Below are 18,674 nucleotides of genomic sequence, written 5' to 3' on the forward strand. Positions count from 1 at the left end.
CACTCCCTGCTCTCACACACATGAACTTCAGACCTGCATTCACCTCTTCCCTTTGAACCCCCCAGACATACAAAACTCTGAACCACCACCATTGCCTTTTCATTGACTGTCCCACGCCTACTTTAGCACGAACTTGCCACAATTGCTATGATTGTGTTGGACACTGCTGTTTATATAATTGTTCAGCATTGTATTGTTTTGTACAAAATACTTTTATTTTATTTTTATCTTTTCATCTTTATATTGTTTTAGTGTATACTGAGGGCCATGGGAGCGCTGCAATTTTAAATTCCTGTGTATGATCTGTAGATATGGTCTTTGACAATAAAGCTGACTTTGACTTTTTGAAGAAGCGACGGCTGAACAGAAGCAACAAAAAGACAATGAAAAAGATTTCATAGGTAATCATTCAAATATTTTTTGAGTGGCGGTGGCAATAAAGATAAAGAAGCAGTGACAGACACAGATTTGTTCTCATTTTTATTGTATGTCATGACTTCTCACTGCAACACATCTTAGAGATCTTGCACTTTCCTCCCTGACACGTTTTAATCAATTGCACCTGTTACCCATCATAGTAGAAAAATATTAAGAAATGAGGTGTGATTTACAAAATAACATGATCGCAAGATTCAATGAATGTGATTTGTGTTTTAGAGAAAGAATATAAAAGATCAATAGGAGGATTCATTGGATGCCTGTATGGAACAAAGTACATCTGACATCTCTTTATGTTCACGGTGAAAGTGGATGCACAGTTTCATGTCTACTAAAGAACATTTGGGATGTTTCATTATGTACATTACGTGGCTTTTGTCAACATGAGCAAGAGTCTGATCTTCATTTATTTGGGTTTTCAATGTATTAGCATTATTTTGAAGCTTAAAGCAAATAAACTGAATTCTTTAATTGGAGAGGTTCCTTATTTGTGAAGTGGGCGGGGCCTGGCCAGCAGATGTGTTCAGACTCTCAGGTTGTCTTTCTGACAGATGAAGCGTTCCTTGACGGAGCAGTGCTGGTCGTTCAGGCGTCCATCACTGTGAAGGTGAGCGCAGTCTTCGTTCCCGGGCCCTAGACCATGATGGGCCCAGTTATCGGGCTGCCCAGGTCTCCACCGCCTTGAAACACACACACACATGCACGCATGCACACACACATTATGTGTAATTTCTGTGGAGCACTGACTGATAATAATTCCTCTTTATGCTGAAAGCTCCCTGCTCCCATGACACTCACAATCTTTGATCTACTGATTACTGTTTCTGGACAAACATTTTACAGTTTGACTTAGGATATGAAACCTCTTGGTTATATTTAGGCATTTAAAACTTTAATATTAGGTTTAGGTAATATAACAAATCTTAATAAAAACCAAAAGCATTTCGTAACCAGTGCATGTTTTGCTTTGAGGCAAGAGTGGACTGAGACAGACCTGGGCTCCACAGTGTACGGTGTCTCATCCACCCACTCCCAACTCCCAGTTCTCCAGTCAGACAAACCGACCCAGAAATACTGAGGAATTGTTTGATTGGTCACAAAGTCCTAAACAAAAAGAAAGAATGCTGTTGAAGAAGGTCTCATCCTCTGGGCAGCACGAGTGTGTGTAAAGCAAAGGGTGTAATAATAAATAAAGTTTGTGGTTCAGTCTTAACTTTTGCTTTGGGGTAAGGTTGAGTAGGTTTTTAGTAAAGCAATAAAGAAACATATGACAGCATTTTACCAGAAAGTTAAATACTTGTGACTCCCCTTCATCTTTTTCTCCTGAATATGCTTCTCTAATCAGAGGTGAACCATCTTCACCAACCTAAACAGAAGACCACATTTCTTTAACTCAGGCACTTAAAACTACGACGAACTGTCTTACCCACTGCATGTCAGTGTGGAGAATGATCAAGTGGGCTTGCTGTGTTTCACACCAGTCTCTGGACTCATTCCAGGACTGAGACTCATTGCTGAAGAAGTAACAGCTGGACTCAAACGCAGTCCAGCCCAGAGGACAACAGATTCCTGTATTTGAACCCGATCGAAAAAGACATATACACATATGTGGGCAGTGTGCAGATGTGCATTTTCCTGATATGGCCAAATATGAGTGAACGTACTGTTGTTGATGATGAGGTTGATGATATATTCGATGGCAGCAACACTCTTACTGAGAGAGTCAATGACCGACAACTTCTTCAGCGCCTTGGTCACTGAACACACACACAGCACAAATACCAGTCAGTGACGTATGAAGTTATCACCAGCAGAAGAAAGTGCAGTAATACAGACAGACCTGAGGTCAGCTGATCCTTGTTGTTGTCAACAGCAAGCTTTAGCTGATGAAGGTCATTAGCCATTTCTATAAACCAAAGCATTTAGCATGTTAGCACTTTAGCAGCATGGCTACTGAAATGAAACTTGATACTGCTACATGTAAAACAATCCAAATTAACTGAAGCCAAGAAAAAATTGATGAAACAACTTCTATAACTTCATGTCCAAACACCAATCTACAGTTGACATACACCATTGCCATTTTCTTTGCATTAAGGTATGTTTATGTACCACAAGGTGGTGCAGTAGAAGTTATTCTAAATGTTTTATAACACAGTAAGTCAATATATTCTTTATTTAACCAGGCGAGTTATTAAGAGCACATTAATCATATTGATAAATCCTCATTGGTAAAAATAAATAAATAAATAAAAATAACAGCCCCAGAGTGGTGAAAGTTCTTCTTTAAAATAATGAAAAAAAGTAGCTTTAACTTATGATGAATGATGGATGAATTGCATGGCTTAGTCTTTTAGATAATTTGAGGCGTCTGTTGCCTGAAAAATATTTTCCAATTACTTGCCATTGAATTTTGTTTTTTTCCTTTGTTTTCTTTTTTTTTCACAGCACATGAAGGAATCCCAATGTGAAGTATATCAACTAATAGGTGTGTTACCTTCAGTATGCCGCATTGAGTTGCTCAGTAATTGGGTGGCATCAGTCAGGCTGGAAACTCTCTGCTCCACAGATAATAGACGATTAGATGTGTCTGTGTCTGAACAAGGAGAAAGTAAAACCTTTTTAAAAAAATTAAGTTTAACCTGTCACAGGCTTGGTCTGTGAACCATTTTGTGTAATTCTGGTTTAAGTTATATTCTTTCATTTATTGTTTTTCATGTTTTTGGCTCTCTTTTGCTTTTAGTTCCTAGTTTCTAGTTCACTGTGCCTTCCCTGTGTTCCATGTTTAGTTACTCTTGTCTCCATGTTTCATGTTCCCTCTGTAGCAACCCTGGCTGAATAATGGTCTCTTATACTGATGCTTCACAGAGGTTTTATTGGAAAAGTTTTTATTGAAACATTCGGTGAAGACACCGTAAGAGCTAGGAGCAAAACAAAACCAACAATATTACTACCATAACATCAAAATATGAAGGAAACAAATTTCTCCTGCTCACATGTAGCATATACATCAAATTTACATCACTCAATTCATTATATCACCTCACTAACTTACAACTACACATAAAGGTCAAGGTCAAGGTTAACAACACATGAACTCTATTAAACGACATTTTGATTGCACATAACTTATTCCATTAAAGGAAACATTAACAAACCTTGTGCCACTGTCAGCCAGGTTCTAATTGGCAAAGGAAACGTACATATTTTTCACTTTAAAGCACACTATTTACCATATCCTAAAACAAACGTTACTAACAAGCCCTTTAACGGTTTTGCGCCAGTTTCCTGTTTCAAAATAAAAGCATGGATTTCAAAATAAAACCGAAGTACCTTTCAAACAAACGTAAAAAATTTTTTACCAAATTTAAAGGTCATTTACACCCTCTGTTCTGCTGGTCAGTCATGTCTCCATGTCACAGTGTTCAGTCTGCGTCTTTGTGAAGGTCTCATGTTTCCTGTTTTATTTTGATAAATTCAGTTCATTCAGTTTTGCTTCCTCCACGTCTCGTTATGTCAAATTAGTCCCACCTGTCCTTCCTGTTTCCTATTCCCTCGTTGGTCCCTTGTGCATTTAAGCCCTGTGTTTTCCTCTATCCGTTGTCGTGTCGTACCAACCTAAGTGCTGTAAGTTTCTCAATCTGGTTTCTGTCATTCTTAGTTCTGTGCTCCTCATATCCTAGTGTTTCTAGTTTCTCAGTGATTAGCTCTCAATTTCCATGTTCAAGTTATTTTATAGAGGATTTTTCCAAGTGGATAAAGCTGCTGCTTTACATTCAGTATACGAGTCCTGCAATTGGGTCCTTCATCCTTCCTGCCACACAGCCACACATGAATGTTTTGAAACAGGAAATTTTATTGAACATTATGAGTTTTAATTTATATCATTTTTGCTACTTCTGACATTATTTATGACATTTGTGGCTCACTGTAGCACTGAATGTGTGTGTGTCTGTCTTTGTGACTGAATGAACAGACAACAGAAAGGACAGATAAATGTAACATAGTCTGTAGCACAAGTTAAATTAAGCTAAGATATACGTATCTGAAAAGTAAAAATTATTGTTACTGAAGACAAAATATTATGTTCTGTGTGACTGAAATGAAAAAACAAAACACAATTTATTTTTTTTTAATGTTCTCATGTGTAGTCAAATTTGCTCTGATTATACATACATACATGTTGTTACCTTGAATATGCTTCAGTGAGTCATTCAGTAATTGGATGACATCAATCAGGTTGGAAACTCTCTGCTCCACAAATGATAGACGATTTGACGTGTTTACGTCTGAACAAAAAACAAACAAACAAACAAAAACATTGTGTTCAACCCTGCAAAGTCTGAACCATGAAATAACTGACAGAAAATGCTTTTAAAACTGGAATACTTCATACCTCTGTATCAATATGATAGAGGGGCATGAAATACTTAAAACATTTACTAACATCAAATTATGTCTTTTGTATTTACTGCTATCAAGCCACTGAACCCTGGGCCTCACAGCTCTGCAGTAAACTAGTGCCGACATTTAACATAAAAGAAATATTTGTGTGGACTCTGTGATCAGAATCACGAAGGCTGAGGCCACCAGAGCAGGAGGGTAACCTACTTTTAATATTTTATCATAGCTAATAGGTGTGTTACCTTGAACCTGAGGCACTGAGGAATGCTGCGACTGGTTGGAAAGTCTCTGCTCTATAGACCACAGTTGATTTGACACCTTCATGTCTGAACAAGCAGACAACATAAACACAAAGAAATTTAACAGAGTGTGTAGCACAACATAACATATACTCATCCAAAATGCTGGAAAATGATTGTGTTACTGAAAACGAAATTTTAACATTAAGGGAAAAAAATCTCAAAGTGCTAAAAAGGTAATGGGCTTTTTTATTTTTGGTCTATGAAGAAAAGTTATGAATATAAATGTCAAGTAAAATTAAAAAGCACAACAATAACATACAAAAAAGGTCTCTGTGAAGTAAATTTGTTCAATATAACACAACATAATAAAGTGAAATGAAAACAAATGACAATATAACTGATAATTGCAGCCCTAAACTGCAAACGCTGAAAACAATTTTAGCGATCATCACTTATTGGCTGTCATGTTGGACCAAAATTTTCTTCAAGTCTTCTACAAGACTGAGATTTAGCTTTAGCTAAGTTTTACTGTGACTGCATTTCTGTTAGCGTTATGTGCAGTCACAATGGTCTGGGTTTTTTTCCCCTTTTTTTCTAGCAGCTATAAACTAAACATATGGCATATTATTGTGTAACTAGGTCTGGAAAATGTCTGATATTAGTCTGAATCTTGCAGGACTTATCATGTTGTAACTATTTGCACCAGCATGCTGAAGTGCGCTTCAGAGATCCACAAACCACATGATACATGACTGTTTGTGAAGCTGCCAAAGGTTGGGCCTTAATAGTGACTCAAAAGCAGTAGTCCCCACATATAACATTAACAAGAATACATGTGCATAGTTACTGTTAGCTCCCAGGAATATGATCACAGTCAACAGGATCACGGCTGTCACAGCAGGAAATAACCAGCGTCTGAACCTAGAGACAGCCAACCGGGGAGTGGGTGGAGTCTCTGACAGACAAATATAATTTCATAAATCAGAAGGATGGTGTCAAAACAGAGACATTACCAACTCAAACACAAACAGTTACCACTGATCTGGAGCGCACCACCATCCTCATCCTTCACATAATGGTATTGGTCCATTGTTGTCAATTGCTTGCTGTTTTTACTGGATAATAAAACCATGATAACACTGAGTGAGTAAGTAGCCAACAACTTCCACATTCAGCTGATTTTATCGGCAACATGCTCAGTCTTAATCATGACAATATGAAAGTATAATTTTTTAAAAGTAAAAAAAAGAAAAGAAAACTGGTTAAAAAACACAAGTTAAGGTTGAATCCACTTGATGGTGTGGAAGCTAAAAGTCAGGATGACTTCATTAAATATGTTATGAAGTGATCTGTTGTACAAAAAACAAAAAATGTGCATCAACTACATTATAATCTGTATTATATACATTTATTATTACGACTATGATACTAAATCCAAGAGGAGTTGGATATAGAACAAAACAGACTGAGGCTTTAGAATAAGACACCCAGAGTGGCTGTGAAAATGCTTTGGCTGCAGTTTTTAAACAGAATTGAAATGTGTTTTGCAGCCTTGCAAATTTTATCGGCATATCTCTTGTAATTATGAAGTTAAGATGAAACAAAATTGCTTGAAAAAACAAACTAAAAAGCATAAAATGTTAGCACAGGCATTATGAAATGTGTGTTAAAAAATATTAATATTTTTTGACCTTTACTTTAATGATAGAAAATATTCATACTTTGATGGTAAAATTTAGACATTGTAAAAAATAAAAGGGGTTCCTCACCTCTTTTCTTTGTTGGTATAATGAGCAGAGAAGAAGAATCTGCCGTCTGTTTCCCCTGATGGCAAAATGTATAATGTTTCCTCTGTCCCACCCAAGAAATACAGAACTGAGTTTAAATATCCTGTCATCTTTTTTTAAGTGAATCTGGCTCCATGCCACCATGTATATCAGTTCGCTGCCCTCTTATTCTACAAATCATCTTGTAAGACATTTTTGGGGTTTTCCAGAAAGGGAATTTATTCTTAATTTTTACTTCCCTAAATCAACCTGAACACTAAAGTTCACAAACATACCCTAACCTTTCACACAAAAAGTTACCATCATCAGTCACTTAAAACACAGAGCAGTCACGTCTGATGAGGCAGACAGCATAATATACAAAAGTATAATGACAAAAGTGAGTCTTTATTTGGGCCACTGGAGGTACAGAGAATTTAACAAAACCAGAACTAAGAAAAGATAAGAAAAACACATGCAAAAACAGAAAAACAGACGCACAGAATGAGGAACTAGGAGACATGAACACCCATATGGAAAAGAAATAGAAAGAACTTATAAAAGACTTGCATAAGATGTGGCCTACTTCATATAGTGAATCATATAAGGCTTATATGATTTACTCATGAAAGTGGCCACTTTCATATATTGTTTTAGTAAGTATCCAAAACATACAAGTTTCATTTATATAATTTTTCAAGGGATCTTATATCTGTTTTGACTCTTGTATGCTTTTCATACAAGTTTCACACAAGACAGATACAAACTTTATAAGATTTATATATATCTTTTCCATATGGGCAGGCAGGGAAAACACAGTGGTAACATGAAGGTTGACATGGAGATAGACCAACAAGGGATACAGGACAGCATTCACTATTGGGGTGTTCAAATTCATAGGCTGCAGGCCGGGTAGACCGGAAGTGAGCGGCTGTGAAATTGGACGTTCTAGCCTCCAGTTTTGCGTCACCGCTGTCTCGGAGGAGTTTAATAAACTCAGCCGTCTGCTCCTTGCCATCTAAAATATAACAGGACGCTGGAGTAAACTCTCGATCATTTCACACTTCTGTTTAATCAGTTTTCTGTTTGATGTTTATTCAGCTGTGTAAACTATAACTTTAAGTCAATATATTCTTTATTTAACCAGGCGAGTTATTAACAGCACATTAATCATACTGATAAATCCTCATTGGTAAAAAAAAAAAAAAAAAAAAAAAGAAGAAGAAGAAAAAACTGCCCCCGAGTGGTGAAAGTTCTTCTTTAAAATTATGACAAAACGTAGCTTTAACTTATGATGAATAAATTTCACAGTTTAGTCTTTTAGATAGTTTGAGGCATTTGTTGCCTGAAAAACTACTGTCCAATATTGTTGAATATAGTTTTTTTTTTCCCCCCTTTGTTTTCTTTTTCTTTTTTTCACAGCACATGAAGGAATCCTAATGTGTGAGTTATCCTATTTTTAAATACAGATCAAAAGTTTTTTTGGCTAAGACACCCAACAAGTATGCATCAAATCATTCTTTAAGATTAACATTATTAGCATAAACAGCTACTCTACAAGTACTCTATAAATGACCCTTATAACAAGTTTTAAAATAACCTTAAAAATTATCTCTGGTTAGAAATAAAAGAAAACCAAAAGGATGCATTGCAATAAAAAAAAAAAACACTACAATATAACAAAGTGCAACAGCAAAACCTTTTAGACTGGTTATGCTGAGTTATAAGCAACTGTTTCATTTGGGTGTTTACAGTTTTTCTCAAATGCTAAAACACATTTCACAAACGTTCCCACCATGTTCCCCAATGTCTGAACACAACACCCTTTTCTAAAGCTACATAAACACAACCACACCTTCCCACTGCAAAACTCAAACTTTCACACCAAAAGAGCAGCTCGAAGCTTTCAAAAATGTAAACACCATACACATCATTACACACTACAGCAAAAAATTGAGAACACAATGCTCAATTTGTGAGAAGGTTCTTTGTTTCATAACTGCCAATGCATATTTTTAGAAACTATACAGTAACGGATCGCCGTAGATCTCTGCAGAGGATTAGGCATTTAGATTTGTGAGTTTCATATGAAGAGTATAAATCTATAGAAAATCCTGCATGTACGTACACTACTGTAACACAACTCAATGCAAAAACAGAATCTATTGCACACAACAGTACTCTTGAAAACATGATCAGGGTGTGAAGTTTTTTTATTTACTTTATTCACACCACACACACACCACAATCACTGTGCGGCATCATGTCGCTGAGCTGCATCGGGCCACATCACCTCATCCACATCACAGGCTATATTGTCTCTTGCCAGGCACCGCGGGAAAAACGCCCCGGAATGGCGAATCCATCCTTGGAAGGCCTCCGCTGGGATGTCAACACAGGCCAGCTCCATTGACCTTAGCAGGTTCTCTCTTGTGTATGGTTGTCTGTCATAAACCTTCCATCTCCACGATGAGAAGAACTCCTCTATAGGGTTCAGGAAAGGGGAGTAGGGTGGCAGACAGACGTTTAAAAAGTGGTCACTGTTGGTGGTGAACCACTCTCTGATTTGGTTTGTTCCGTGGAAGCGGACATTGTCCCAAACGATCACATAAATGTGATGTGTGGGCCCAGGATGGTGTTGTTGGCGGTCCAGGAGGATGTCTTTTAGCTCCTCTAGGAAGGTGAGGAGACGTTGGGTGTTGTAAGTCCCAAGGACAGCATGCCGGTGGACAAGCCCCTCTGAACCCATGGCCGCACAAAGGGTAATATTACCCCCCTGTTAGCCAGGGACCTCAGTGATGGCTCTTTGGCCAATGATGTTACGGCCTCTTTGCCTTCTTTTCTGCAGGTTGAAGCCAGCCTCATCCAGGAAGAGGTACTCATGAGGTCTGGCCATCGCGTCCAACTGTAATATCCTCTGTGAAAATGTGAAAGTGCACAGGTGTTCAGAACAACAGTCAATCAGGTAGCACAGTATTGTCCAGAAGTAATGTAGGCCACTGAGCAACACAGTATGTCCACTAACTGTACTGTGAACATGGATGTATACTTACTTGCACATACTTGTAACGTAGGTCTTTGTGTCGCGCAGAGTTGCGCTCAAAGGGAACCCTGTAGACCTGTTTCATCCGCGTCTTTTGGCGCCGGAGAACTCGGTCTATTGTGGCCAAGCTGACATCGTCAATGCCCTCAAAGTTGACATTATCGGCAATGACTTTGTCTCTGATCTCCCGGAGTCTGATGAGGTTGTTCCCACGAACCATATTCACAATGAGGGTTTCTTGTGCCGCTGTAAATATGGCAACCCTCCCACCTCTATGTGGCATTCTTTCAACTCTAAAGAAAGAAACGTGTTATCAATTGACACGTGTTACAATACAGTCACAACTGATTTGAAACCAATAGACTACTTTCACAGGTTTGTAAAACTGTATTGTGACAAAGAAAGCAATAGAGTACAATACCTGTTTTGTTGTCTGAATGCCCTGATAATGGTGGCCACGGTGAACCTACTCAGGTTTGGACGGACTCTTAGTCCTGCTTCAGCCATTGTCATGCTATGGACAATGACATGGTCAATGGCTGTTGCTCGCATCTCGTCCGTAATGATGGTGCGAGGTTGTCTTGCTCTCCCTCCTGGACCTTCTCCTCTCCCATGTTGGCCTCCTCCTCTTCCTCGTTGGCCTGCTCCTCTTCCTCCTCTCATTTGAACTCCTCTTCCTCATTGGCCTGCTCCTCTTCTTCCAGGGCCAGCTCTTCTCCCTCCTCTGCATGGAATTCCTCTTCCCCTGACTCTGCCTTCATCCATTGTGTTTGTTTGGAATCTTCAGCAAACTGTGCACTCTGAACTTGCTTTTATACATGTGGTCACAGCATTAGCAACAAGTGTCTTCAATTTTGAGTCGTTGTGTGTAATGAATGACGCCAGGTGTGTTCATTGTGTTCAAATATTGGTGACTGTGGCAAGCATGTTGCATCACATGAGCTTTCATTTGAGAATATGAGCAGAGTTCTTTTGCAACTTGTGTTTTAGCAAGGAAAGCTGTGGTTAGATTTGTGACAACGGAGGATTGTGTTCTGTGAATTGTGTCTTCATGTGACGTGTTTATGATATTGGTAAATGATGGCTAGATTTAGTAAATGTGTTTAGACAACTGGTCATTTGGTTTAGATGATTGGCTTTTGTGTTTTAGCATTTGAGAAAAACTGTAACATGTGTCCAAACTACCACATATTTAGTTTATTTTTATTTAATTTTTTACTGTGCTCACTGTAATGTGCATGTAAAACAAGCCCTGATTGTTTGTTTTAATCCAAAAAATGTGTTAATGTGTTACCTTGAGCATGCCACAATGAGTCGTTCAGCAATTAGGTGACGTCAGTCAGGTTGGAAACTCTCTGCTCCACAGATAATAGACGATTAGATGTCTCTGTGTTAGAACAAGCACAAAGTAAAACCTTTACAGTTATTTCTGATGGCTTGAGCACATTTTTTGTAACTATTGGCTATTTTTGCAAAACTCTACACACAAATAAGAAAACTCTTCACCCAATCAGCAAAACATTGTAGTTTTCTTGTAAAAGCGAATAACCCTTGCTTAACTCTCCACACTTTTGTAAAAAAGGTATTTTGGTATCCAACAGTTAACACAAGCCATCAAATTAATAAGCACACAATGCACCAACTACACACTGATGGTATGAATGAAAAACACATCTGGCTTTTGATTTCTCTGTGCACCAGGTAGGCCATGTCAGATTGAGGTCATACTTTTGTCATAGGTCCATAAACATAGACAGATCCAAACTTCAAGTACTGGTGTTTATTCACACACATCACATCATTTACCATCAAAACAAACACAAGTGTTTATTTCCAAGTCAAAACGAAATAGTAATTTCACTGAAGAAAAAAAAGAAATCCGTCTACATCGTGTCGTCTCTCTGGATCTGGCCACAAAATTTTGTCTACATCACATGTAGATGTCCTCTAGTCGAAGGCACAGAGGAAAATATCTTCTGGAATTTTACATCTATGGTATTGTTGTGTTTCTCATTGGCATATGGCAGTGCTACAGATCTTAGTGCAAAGTGACTGTACTAACCGATTCCTATTTCAAAATGTCGTTATGATGCTTGCTACAGTGTAGCGGCTCGAGTTAGGCTGAACCTGTTGGCCAGCTTCCCTCAGGGTCACTCCATGGTTGATTACATGGTCCACTATTGAAGCTCTGATGGGATGGGTATTGATAAGATTTTAACGATTCCGATTCCATTTTCGATTCTGTTTAACGATTCGATTCTTTATCGATTCTCTTATCGATTCTTGTTTTTACAGTTTTTCTCGATTGCTTAAACACTATAACCAGGCCTCTAAACTAAAATTTCAAAACCATAAACGCTATTGGTCAAAAAGCTCACCCATTTCCCTGAACTATAAACACTATTCCTGCTTTGACACATGACTCAAATTTGGTGAACTGGTACTGCAAAACTCTACACACAAATCCTACATTTTACAGTGCTTACACCATGTAGTCATGTAGAAAGCACTAGCATGCAATAATGTTAACTTAAGTCAGCATAGCTTGAGCCCAATTAGCACACAATTAACCAGGTGGAAACACTAGGAGTCAAAATTTAGCACACACCAATCAGAACCTGCGATGGATAGATAAAAGGGCCAAAGTCAGCTCATTCAGGTTTGAAACAATGGATCCAAAGAGATGCAAAGGAAGAGGACGTGGTGGAGAAAGAGGACGTGGTGAAGGAGGAGGACGTGGTGGAGAAAGAGGACGTGGTGAAGGAGGAGGACGTGGTGGAGAAAGAGGACATGGTGAAGGAGGAGGGACGTGGTGGAGAAAGAGGACGTGGTGAAGGAGGAGGACGTGGTGGAGAAAGAGGACATGGTGAAAGAGGGAGGGTGGTGGAGAAAGAGGACGTGGTGAAAGAGGAGGACGTGGTGGAAGAGGAGGAGGAGGTGGTGAAGGAGGTGGAGGTGAGAAGCGGCGGCGACAAGGAAGGGGAAGAGCAAGGGCACGAAGACAGTCAGTCTCGGATGAAATTCGAGCCACTTTAGTTGACCATGTCCTTGTCCATGGGATGACTATGAGGGAGGCTGGGCAACGAGTACAACCAAATTTGAGTCGCTTCACTGTTGCCTCCATCATCAGAACCTTCAGGGAGGAAAACAGGTAGGTGTACTTGCAGTAAGACTGCTTTGTACAGTAACGTTTAAGTTACTGAATTTATGTGTCTTGAGTTTCAGTATGTTTCCATTATTTTCCTGTAAAATGAATGTGTGACAGTTACAGTAATGAGTGCTTCTATTTTTGTAGGACACAGAGACGACCACCTGGTGGAGGCAGGTTAAGGCTTTTGTCGGAGGAGCAAGAGAGGGAACTTGTAAACATGGTAATTGCAAATAATGTAATCCGCCTGCAAGAGATTCAAAGGAGAGTGATTGAGGATGATCATCTTTTCGAGGCATAAATGCCATCAGCCTCTCCACAATTGACCGCATCCTCCGAAAGAATCAATTCCGGATGAAACAGGCATACCGAGTCCCTTTCGAGCGAAACTCTGACAGAGTGAAAAACCAACGTGTGGAATATGTTCAGGTATGAGTTTTGATACTGTATAAGGTATTGTGTACCATCACAGCATGGCAGTTTATGCTGCCATTTCAGCACTCTTGAACTTTGGTTCAGGGTACCGATTGACTCTACTGTGTTATGTGTTTTGCAGAGAATCTTTGAGATTGAAGGGACGGCCTGTTCCCCATGAAATGATCTTTGTGGATGAGGCAGGTTTTAACCTGACCAAAAGAAGGAAAAGGGGAGGAACATAATTGGCCATCGGGCTATTGTAAATGTCCCTGGTCAGCGTGGGGGAATGTCACTATGTGCGCAGCCATCAGCCAACGAGGGGTACTCCACCGCCATGCCGTACTAGGACCCTATAACACTATGCTTCTCCTTGCTTTTCTTGATGGTTTAAGACAACATATGTTCCAGCTGGACTACAGGGAACCAGCACAGCCAGAGCAGCCTCACTACGTTGTTGTGTGGGATAACGTCAGCTTCCATCGCGCTGCTCTGGTTCGTGACTGGTTTACCAATAACCCAAGGTTTTCTAATATCTTTCTGCCTGCATACTCCCCTTTCTGAACCCGATAGAGGAGTTATTTTCGGCATGGCGGTGGAAAGTGTATGACCGAGAACCTTATGTCCGTGTTCACCTCCTTCAGGCCATGGAAGAGGCCTGCCTAGACATATCAGTAGATGCATGCCAGGGGTGGATCAGGCATGCAAGAGGATTTTACCCCGCTGCCTGGCTGGGGCCAATATAGCCTGTGATGTGGATGAGATTCTCTGGCCTGACCCAGACCAAAGACAAGATGCTGTGGTGGGATAATGTTTCTGGTGTGTGTTGTACTGTATAGTACATGAATGACAATGTGCCACTGTACATACATTGGTTGCGTCTTTTGTGTTTATCATGTGACAAGGGTTTTGAAGGGGAGAACCATAAGCAACCTAATTGTTTTGGAACTATTGTTTTGAATTAATTGTACCAGTGTGCAAAACTCTGTTGTAGTGTGTGTGTTTTTGAGGGCTTGTGTTTGATGTCTGAGGGCAAAGTTCGGTTTTTCAGCAGGAGTGAATAGTTTTGGGTGTAGAGCTTCATTTTGACCTGGAAATAGGATGTTTGGGGAATTGAGTGAGATGTTATGGATTTGTGTTTACTGTTGTGCGGATATGAGGCGTAGTTTCAAGAAATGTGTTTTAGCAATCGAGAAAAACTGTAAAAAGGAGAACACTAAGGTCGATTAGCTTAGAACTGTTTTATATCTTCTCTTTCAACAAGATAGAAATTTAGGAGTAACATGGCCTTACAAACCCAACAGTGAGATCTTAAGAGATCCACAGCCTACGGCTCTTCAATGGGGTGTCACAGGGTCCCCGGGGAAAATTGTAAACGTAAAATAATAAAATAAATATTCTTCTGTAGCAATAACAAAGTATAACATAAATTATTCTGTAGCAATTACACAAGAATATCCAGTAATGTCCCTGCCTACAATTAAACACATTCACTTACCATCTGCTGTGGCAAATGGCTGCAAGGTTTTGACCACAAACTAGTCACTGCTCGGTGACATTCGGGCCTGAAAAGAGACGCTACCGGTAGACTGCAGCGACAACTGCCAGCAAGCGCCAGCCAGACTCTGTCTGTCTGTCTGTCTCATCATGGTCACCTAAATGCACAATGGCAGGTTTTGTAATAAAGCAGATCGCGCTAACATAATATGCACAGTTCGTTGATTATTTACCTGCCGCATTAACGGGAGATGACGTGCAAACGTTACCGCTGCTGCTGCTGGGTTGAGATTCACGAGTCCGGAGTGGAATTAAAGACATTCATTTAAGTTCATCGCGTGTTTTGTGAGCAAATGCTTTTGCATATTCGTAGTGTTTCCTCTCTTAATGAAATATCTACTTTGCAAGTATTGCAAGTTGCCCTGTTGTCATCCGTTCTCGTAAAGTATAAACAAACTTTTAAGCGTTTGAGCCGCTTAGGCGCCGTGTTTCCTGCCAGGTACACTCCGACGCTCCGCATAGCGTGGTGACGTCATTCGGGCGACTGGAATCGATAAGGGAATCGTTTGCAAAAATGGCAAACGATTCCAAGGAATTGAAACAGTGGGAACCGGTTCTCAACAAGAACCGGTTTTCGATACCCATCCCTACTCCTCCTCGTCCTTGTCGTCCTCTTCGTCCTACTTCTTCACCTCCACATCCTCTTCCTCGGCCTCCTCTACTTCTCACTCTTCCTGCTCCCTCCATTGTACTCCACACACAGAGCTTACCTGTATTATAGTGCTTAGGCTGATTGCAAAGTGAACTAATTATCTAAAAAAATTTTCACATGTGACAGTGTGCCAGACAGTTGGCAAAATATTGTAAATAATAGCCATGAATGTGTATAGTTTTGCTAGGAGTGCGTTGATCATTTGGAAATTGAGTGTAAAGCAGTGAGTTGTGTTTACAGTTCTGCAAAAAGAGTGCTGTGCAGTGGATTGTAGCTACAGGTTTGCAAAGTGTGTGTTACAAAATGGCAAACTGAGCGCAAAGCAGTGTTTGTGCTTTTAGTTTTGCAAACTCAGTGAGTGGTTTTGCTATAAGTATTAATAGTTTTAGAAATTGTGCTATAAGAATCACAGTTAGGGTTTAAGCATTCAGAAAAAACTGTAAAAAAAACAGTGAGTTTAACCCTGTTGTAAAACCTGAGCTGTCACAGGCTTGGTCTGTGAGCCAATTTGTGTAATTCTGGTTTAAGTTATATTCTTTGATTTATTGATTTTCATGGGTTTGGTTCTCTTTATTGTTTTCTGCTTGTGTTATATTTCTAGTTCCCTGTCTCTTCCCTGTGTTAATCTTGTCTCTGTGTTTCATGTTCCCTCTGTTCTGCTAGTCAGTCATGTCTCTTTATCAGCTCTTTGCTCTCTGATTCTATGAATCAGCTTGTAAGACATTTTTGGGGTTTTCCAGAAAGGGAATTTATTCTCAGTTTTACCTCCCCAAATCAACCAGAACATTAAGATTCACAAACACCTTTTACACAAAAAATTACCATCATTGCTCACTTCAAACACAGAGCTTGACCTAATGCTGGCCTTCAGGAGCATCATTCAGCAAGTGTGAATCATAACCAGGGGTTGGCTACTTTTGCATCTGACAAACCAGAGTCTGTATATATTGTAGCGGGTCAGGGCTGTTCGGGGATGTTATGGACATTTATGTTATGTTTTACAGTTCTGTTTGTTGTCATGTTGTCATGGTGACGGGTGTCGCTCCCTCTGTGTGTGTTTCCGGTGAGAGAGCGCCATTTTGTGTTGTTGTTGTTCTGTTTTGCCGCGCTGAGCAGTGGGCTCGAGCCAGTGGGCTCGAGCCAGTGTTCCCCAAAAACTCTTAATAAACGGCTGTGCTCCCAGGCTAACACGGCAGGTAGCAAGACCGAACGAAACCTCTGTCTCCTCCGTTTCCTGAGCTCGCCACATTGGTGTCAGAAGTGGGATAGCTCACCCTCGCTGGAATGGAGAGAGACATTCGGAGGCTAGAGCAAGCTATCGAGGAGAACATTACCCGCCTGGGAAGCTGGCGATTGAAGAGAGAGGAAGCTAGCGGCCATGTAAGTCCTCCGACGGGTCCCGACGGCGCGAGCGCACCGCGGCGGCGGCCCGCTGCGGCGGCCCGCTGCGACCGATGCTAGGGCAATGCTTGATGGGCTGCCTCCGTCGACCGACACACCGGGCCCCCGACAGCGAGCAGTGATGCCTGCAACGCCAGCTACGGTACCGAAATATAACGGGCTAACCCCGCTAGAGCCCTACCTCTCACAAGTACGGCTAGCCGTGAGACATAATGGCTGGAGCGACGAAGAGGCTGCTACACACCTAGCGCTAGCATTGGAAGGAGATGCACTGCAGGTACTCCTTGACCTAGCCGCGTCAGAGCAGCATGAGCTGCAGGCCCTCACCATAGCACTCGAGAGGCGATTTGGGCAGCGGCACTCCACTGATCAGAGCAGGGAGCAGCTGACCAACCGGAGCCGTAGGCCGGGGGAGAGCCTGGGCACCTTTGCAGCGGATGTGTTGCTGTATGCTCGTCATGGCTACCCAGAGTTCCCAGCAGCAGCCCGTGAGGAACTTAGCCTGCATGCTTTCCTGCGAGGACTTTTCCCAGAGCGACTACGCCAACACATCCGCCTGGCCATGCCTCAGACTCTCCGTGAGGCGCTCCTTGAGGCTGAAAGGGCCGAGCTTGTGCTCACATCGGAACCTCACCAGCAGTTGCGCCCCCCAAACCACCCTCAAATCAGAGCCGCAGACTGCGACAGTGAGGGGGAGGTCGCGGAGATATGCCAGCCGCAGCCCTCGGTGCCCTGGAGGCGTCCCCGTCGACCGACCGACCGCTGCTACCGGTGTGATGAGCCTGGCCACGTGGCGCGCGACTGCCGGGCGCCCGCCCCAAAGGCCAGAGCCATGTGGCCTCAGGGGGATGAAAGGGGGAGCGGTACAGCGAGGGGACCACCGCTCCAGCTTCCTGCCCCCCTCCAAGAACGATGCACGGTGGCGGGCCTAGTCGGGCACCTCAAGGGACTCTACCTGAGCTGCAGTGTAGAGGACCAGCCCTGCCAGGCCCTGGTGGACACAGGGTCCACCATTTCCCTAATACGACCTGGTGTATTTCCTGGAACATCTGGGCCGCTTGTGATGGGTTGGTCACCCATCAACACCCAGCTGATGACAGTGACGGGGGAGAGAACTGACATGCGGGGGAAGAAACCGTTGCGGATCCGAGTGAAGGATCTGGAGCTAGTGCACGACTTCTGGCTTGCGGACATCCAAGAACAGTGCATCATCGGCCTTGATCTGCTGACCCGCTGGGGGGCCTGCGTTGACACCACGAAGCTGGCTATCACTTTTGGTACAGAGACTCTCGCCTCCAGTGCGGGCAAAAGCAGGGAACCAGAGACTGCAGGCAGGCGCGCGGCTGGTTCAGCACACCATCGACACCGGCTCTGCTCAACCCACCTGTCTGCGCCCGCCAGCTGCCCTCTCGAAGCGGCAGGGGAGGCGGGCCCGGGAGGCACGGGCGTGGCTACTGCTCGGGCCACAGCCGGCGGAGGGGGATGGCTCTCGTTGACCATGCAGCAGCTGAAGCAGGAGCAGGAGGCTGATGCGACGTTGGTTCAGGTGGGGGCCTGGCTGGAGGCAGCACGACGCCCAGGCTGGACAGGGGTGTCAGGACAGGAGCCC

The 18,674-nt window shown here is 42.0% G+C and overlaps 1 protein-coding gene across 1 annotated transcript; it reads right to left on the reverse strand.

Annotated features, from left to right (window-relative positions):
* Nucleotides 1-473: 473 nt before the first annotated feature.
* LOC116334654 (asialoglycoprotein receptor 1-like) lies at nt 474-6,964 on the reverse strand. The gene is made up of 11 exons (XM_031758122.2): nt 6,854-6,964; nt 6,120-6,199; nt 5,932-6,039; nt 5,085-5,168; nt 4,629-4,727; nt 2,936-3,034; nt 2,279-2,344; nt 2,103-2,195; nt 1,865-2,007; nt 1,433-1,542; nt 474-1,118 (listed from the first exon to the last, which is right to left on the reverse strand). Exons 2-11 carry the CDS (start codon nt 6,172-6,174, stop codon nt 962-964), a joined length of 1,014 nt encoding a protein of 337 aa, XP_031613982.2. The 5' UTR covers nt 6,175-6,199; nt 6,854-6,964; the 3' UTR covers nt 474-961.
* Between the last annotated feature and the right edge of the window lie 11,710 nt (nt 6,965-18,674).

This window comes from Oreochromis aureus, linkage group 3 (genome assembly GCF_013358895.1).
Source record: "Oreochromis aureus strain Israel breed Guangdong linkage group 3, ZZ_aureus, whole genome shotgun sequence".
Lineage (NCBI taxonomy): Eukaryota > Metazoa > Chordata > Actinopteri > Cichliformes > Cichlidae > Oreochromis > Oreochromis aureus.

Excerpts from the sequence above, each read along its gene's own strand:
- LOC116334654 (XM_031758122.2), bottom strand. The coding sequence starts at position 6,174 with ATGGACCAATACCATTATGTGAAGGATGAGGATGGTGGTGCGCTCCAG. Across the intron at positions 5,169-5,931 it reads CATATTCCTGGGAGCTAACA|ACATGAAGGTGTCAAATCAA; the intron begins GTAACTATGCAC and ends CTGCTTGTTCAG. Across the intron at positions 1,543-1,864 it reads TCCACACTGACATGCAGTGG|GACTTTGTGACCAATCAAAC; the intron begins GTAAGACAGTTC and ends CTTTTTGTTTAG.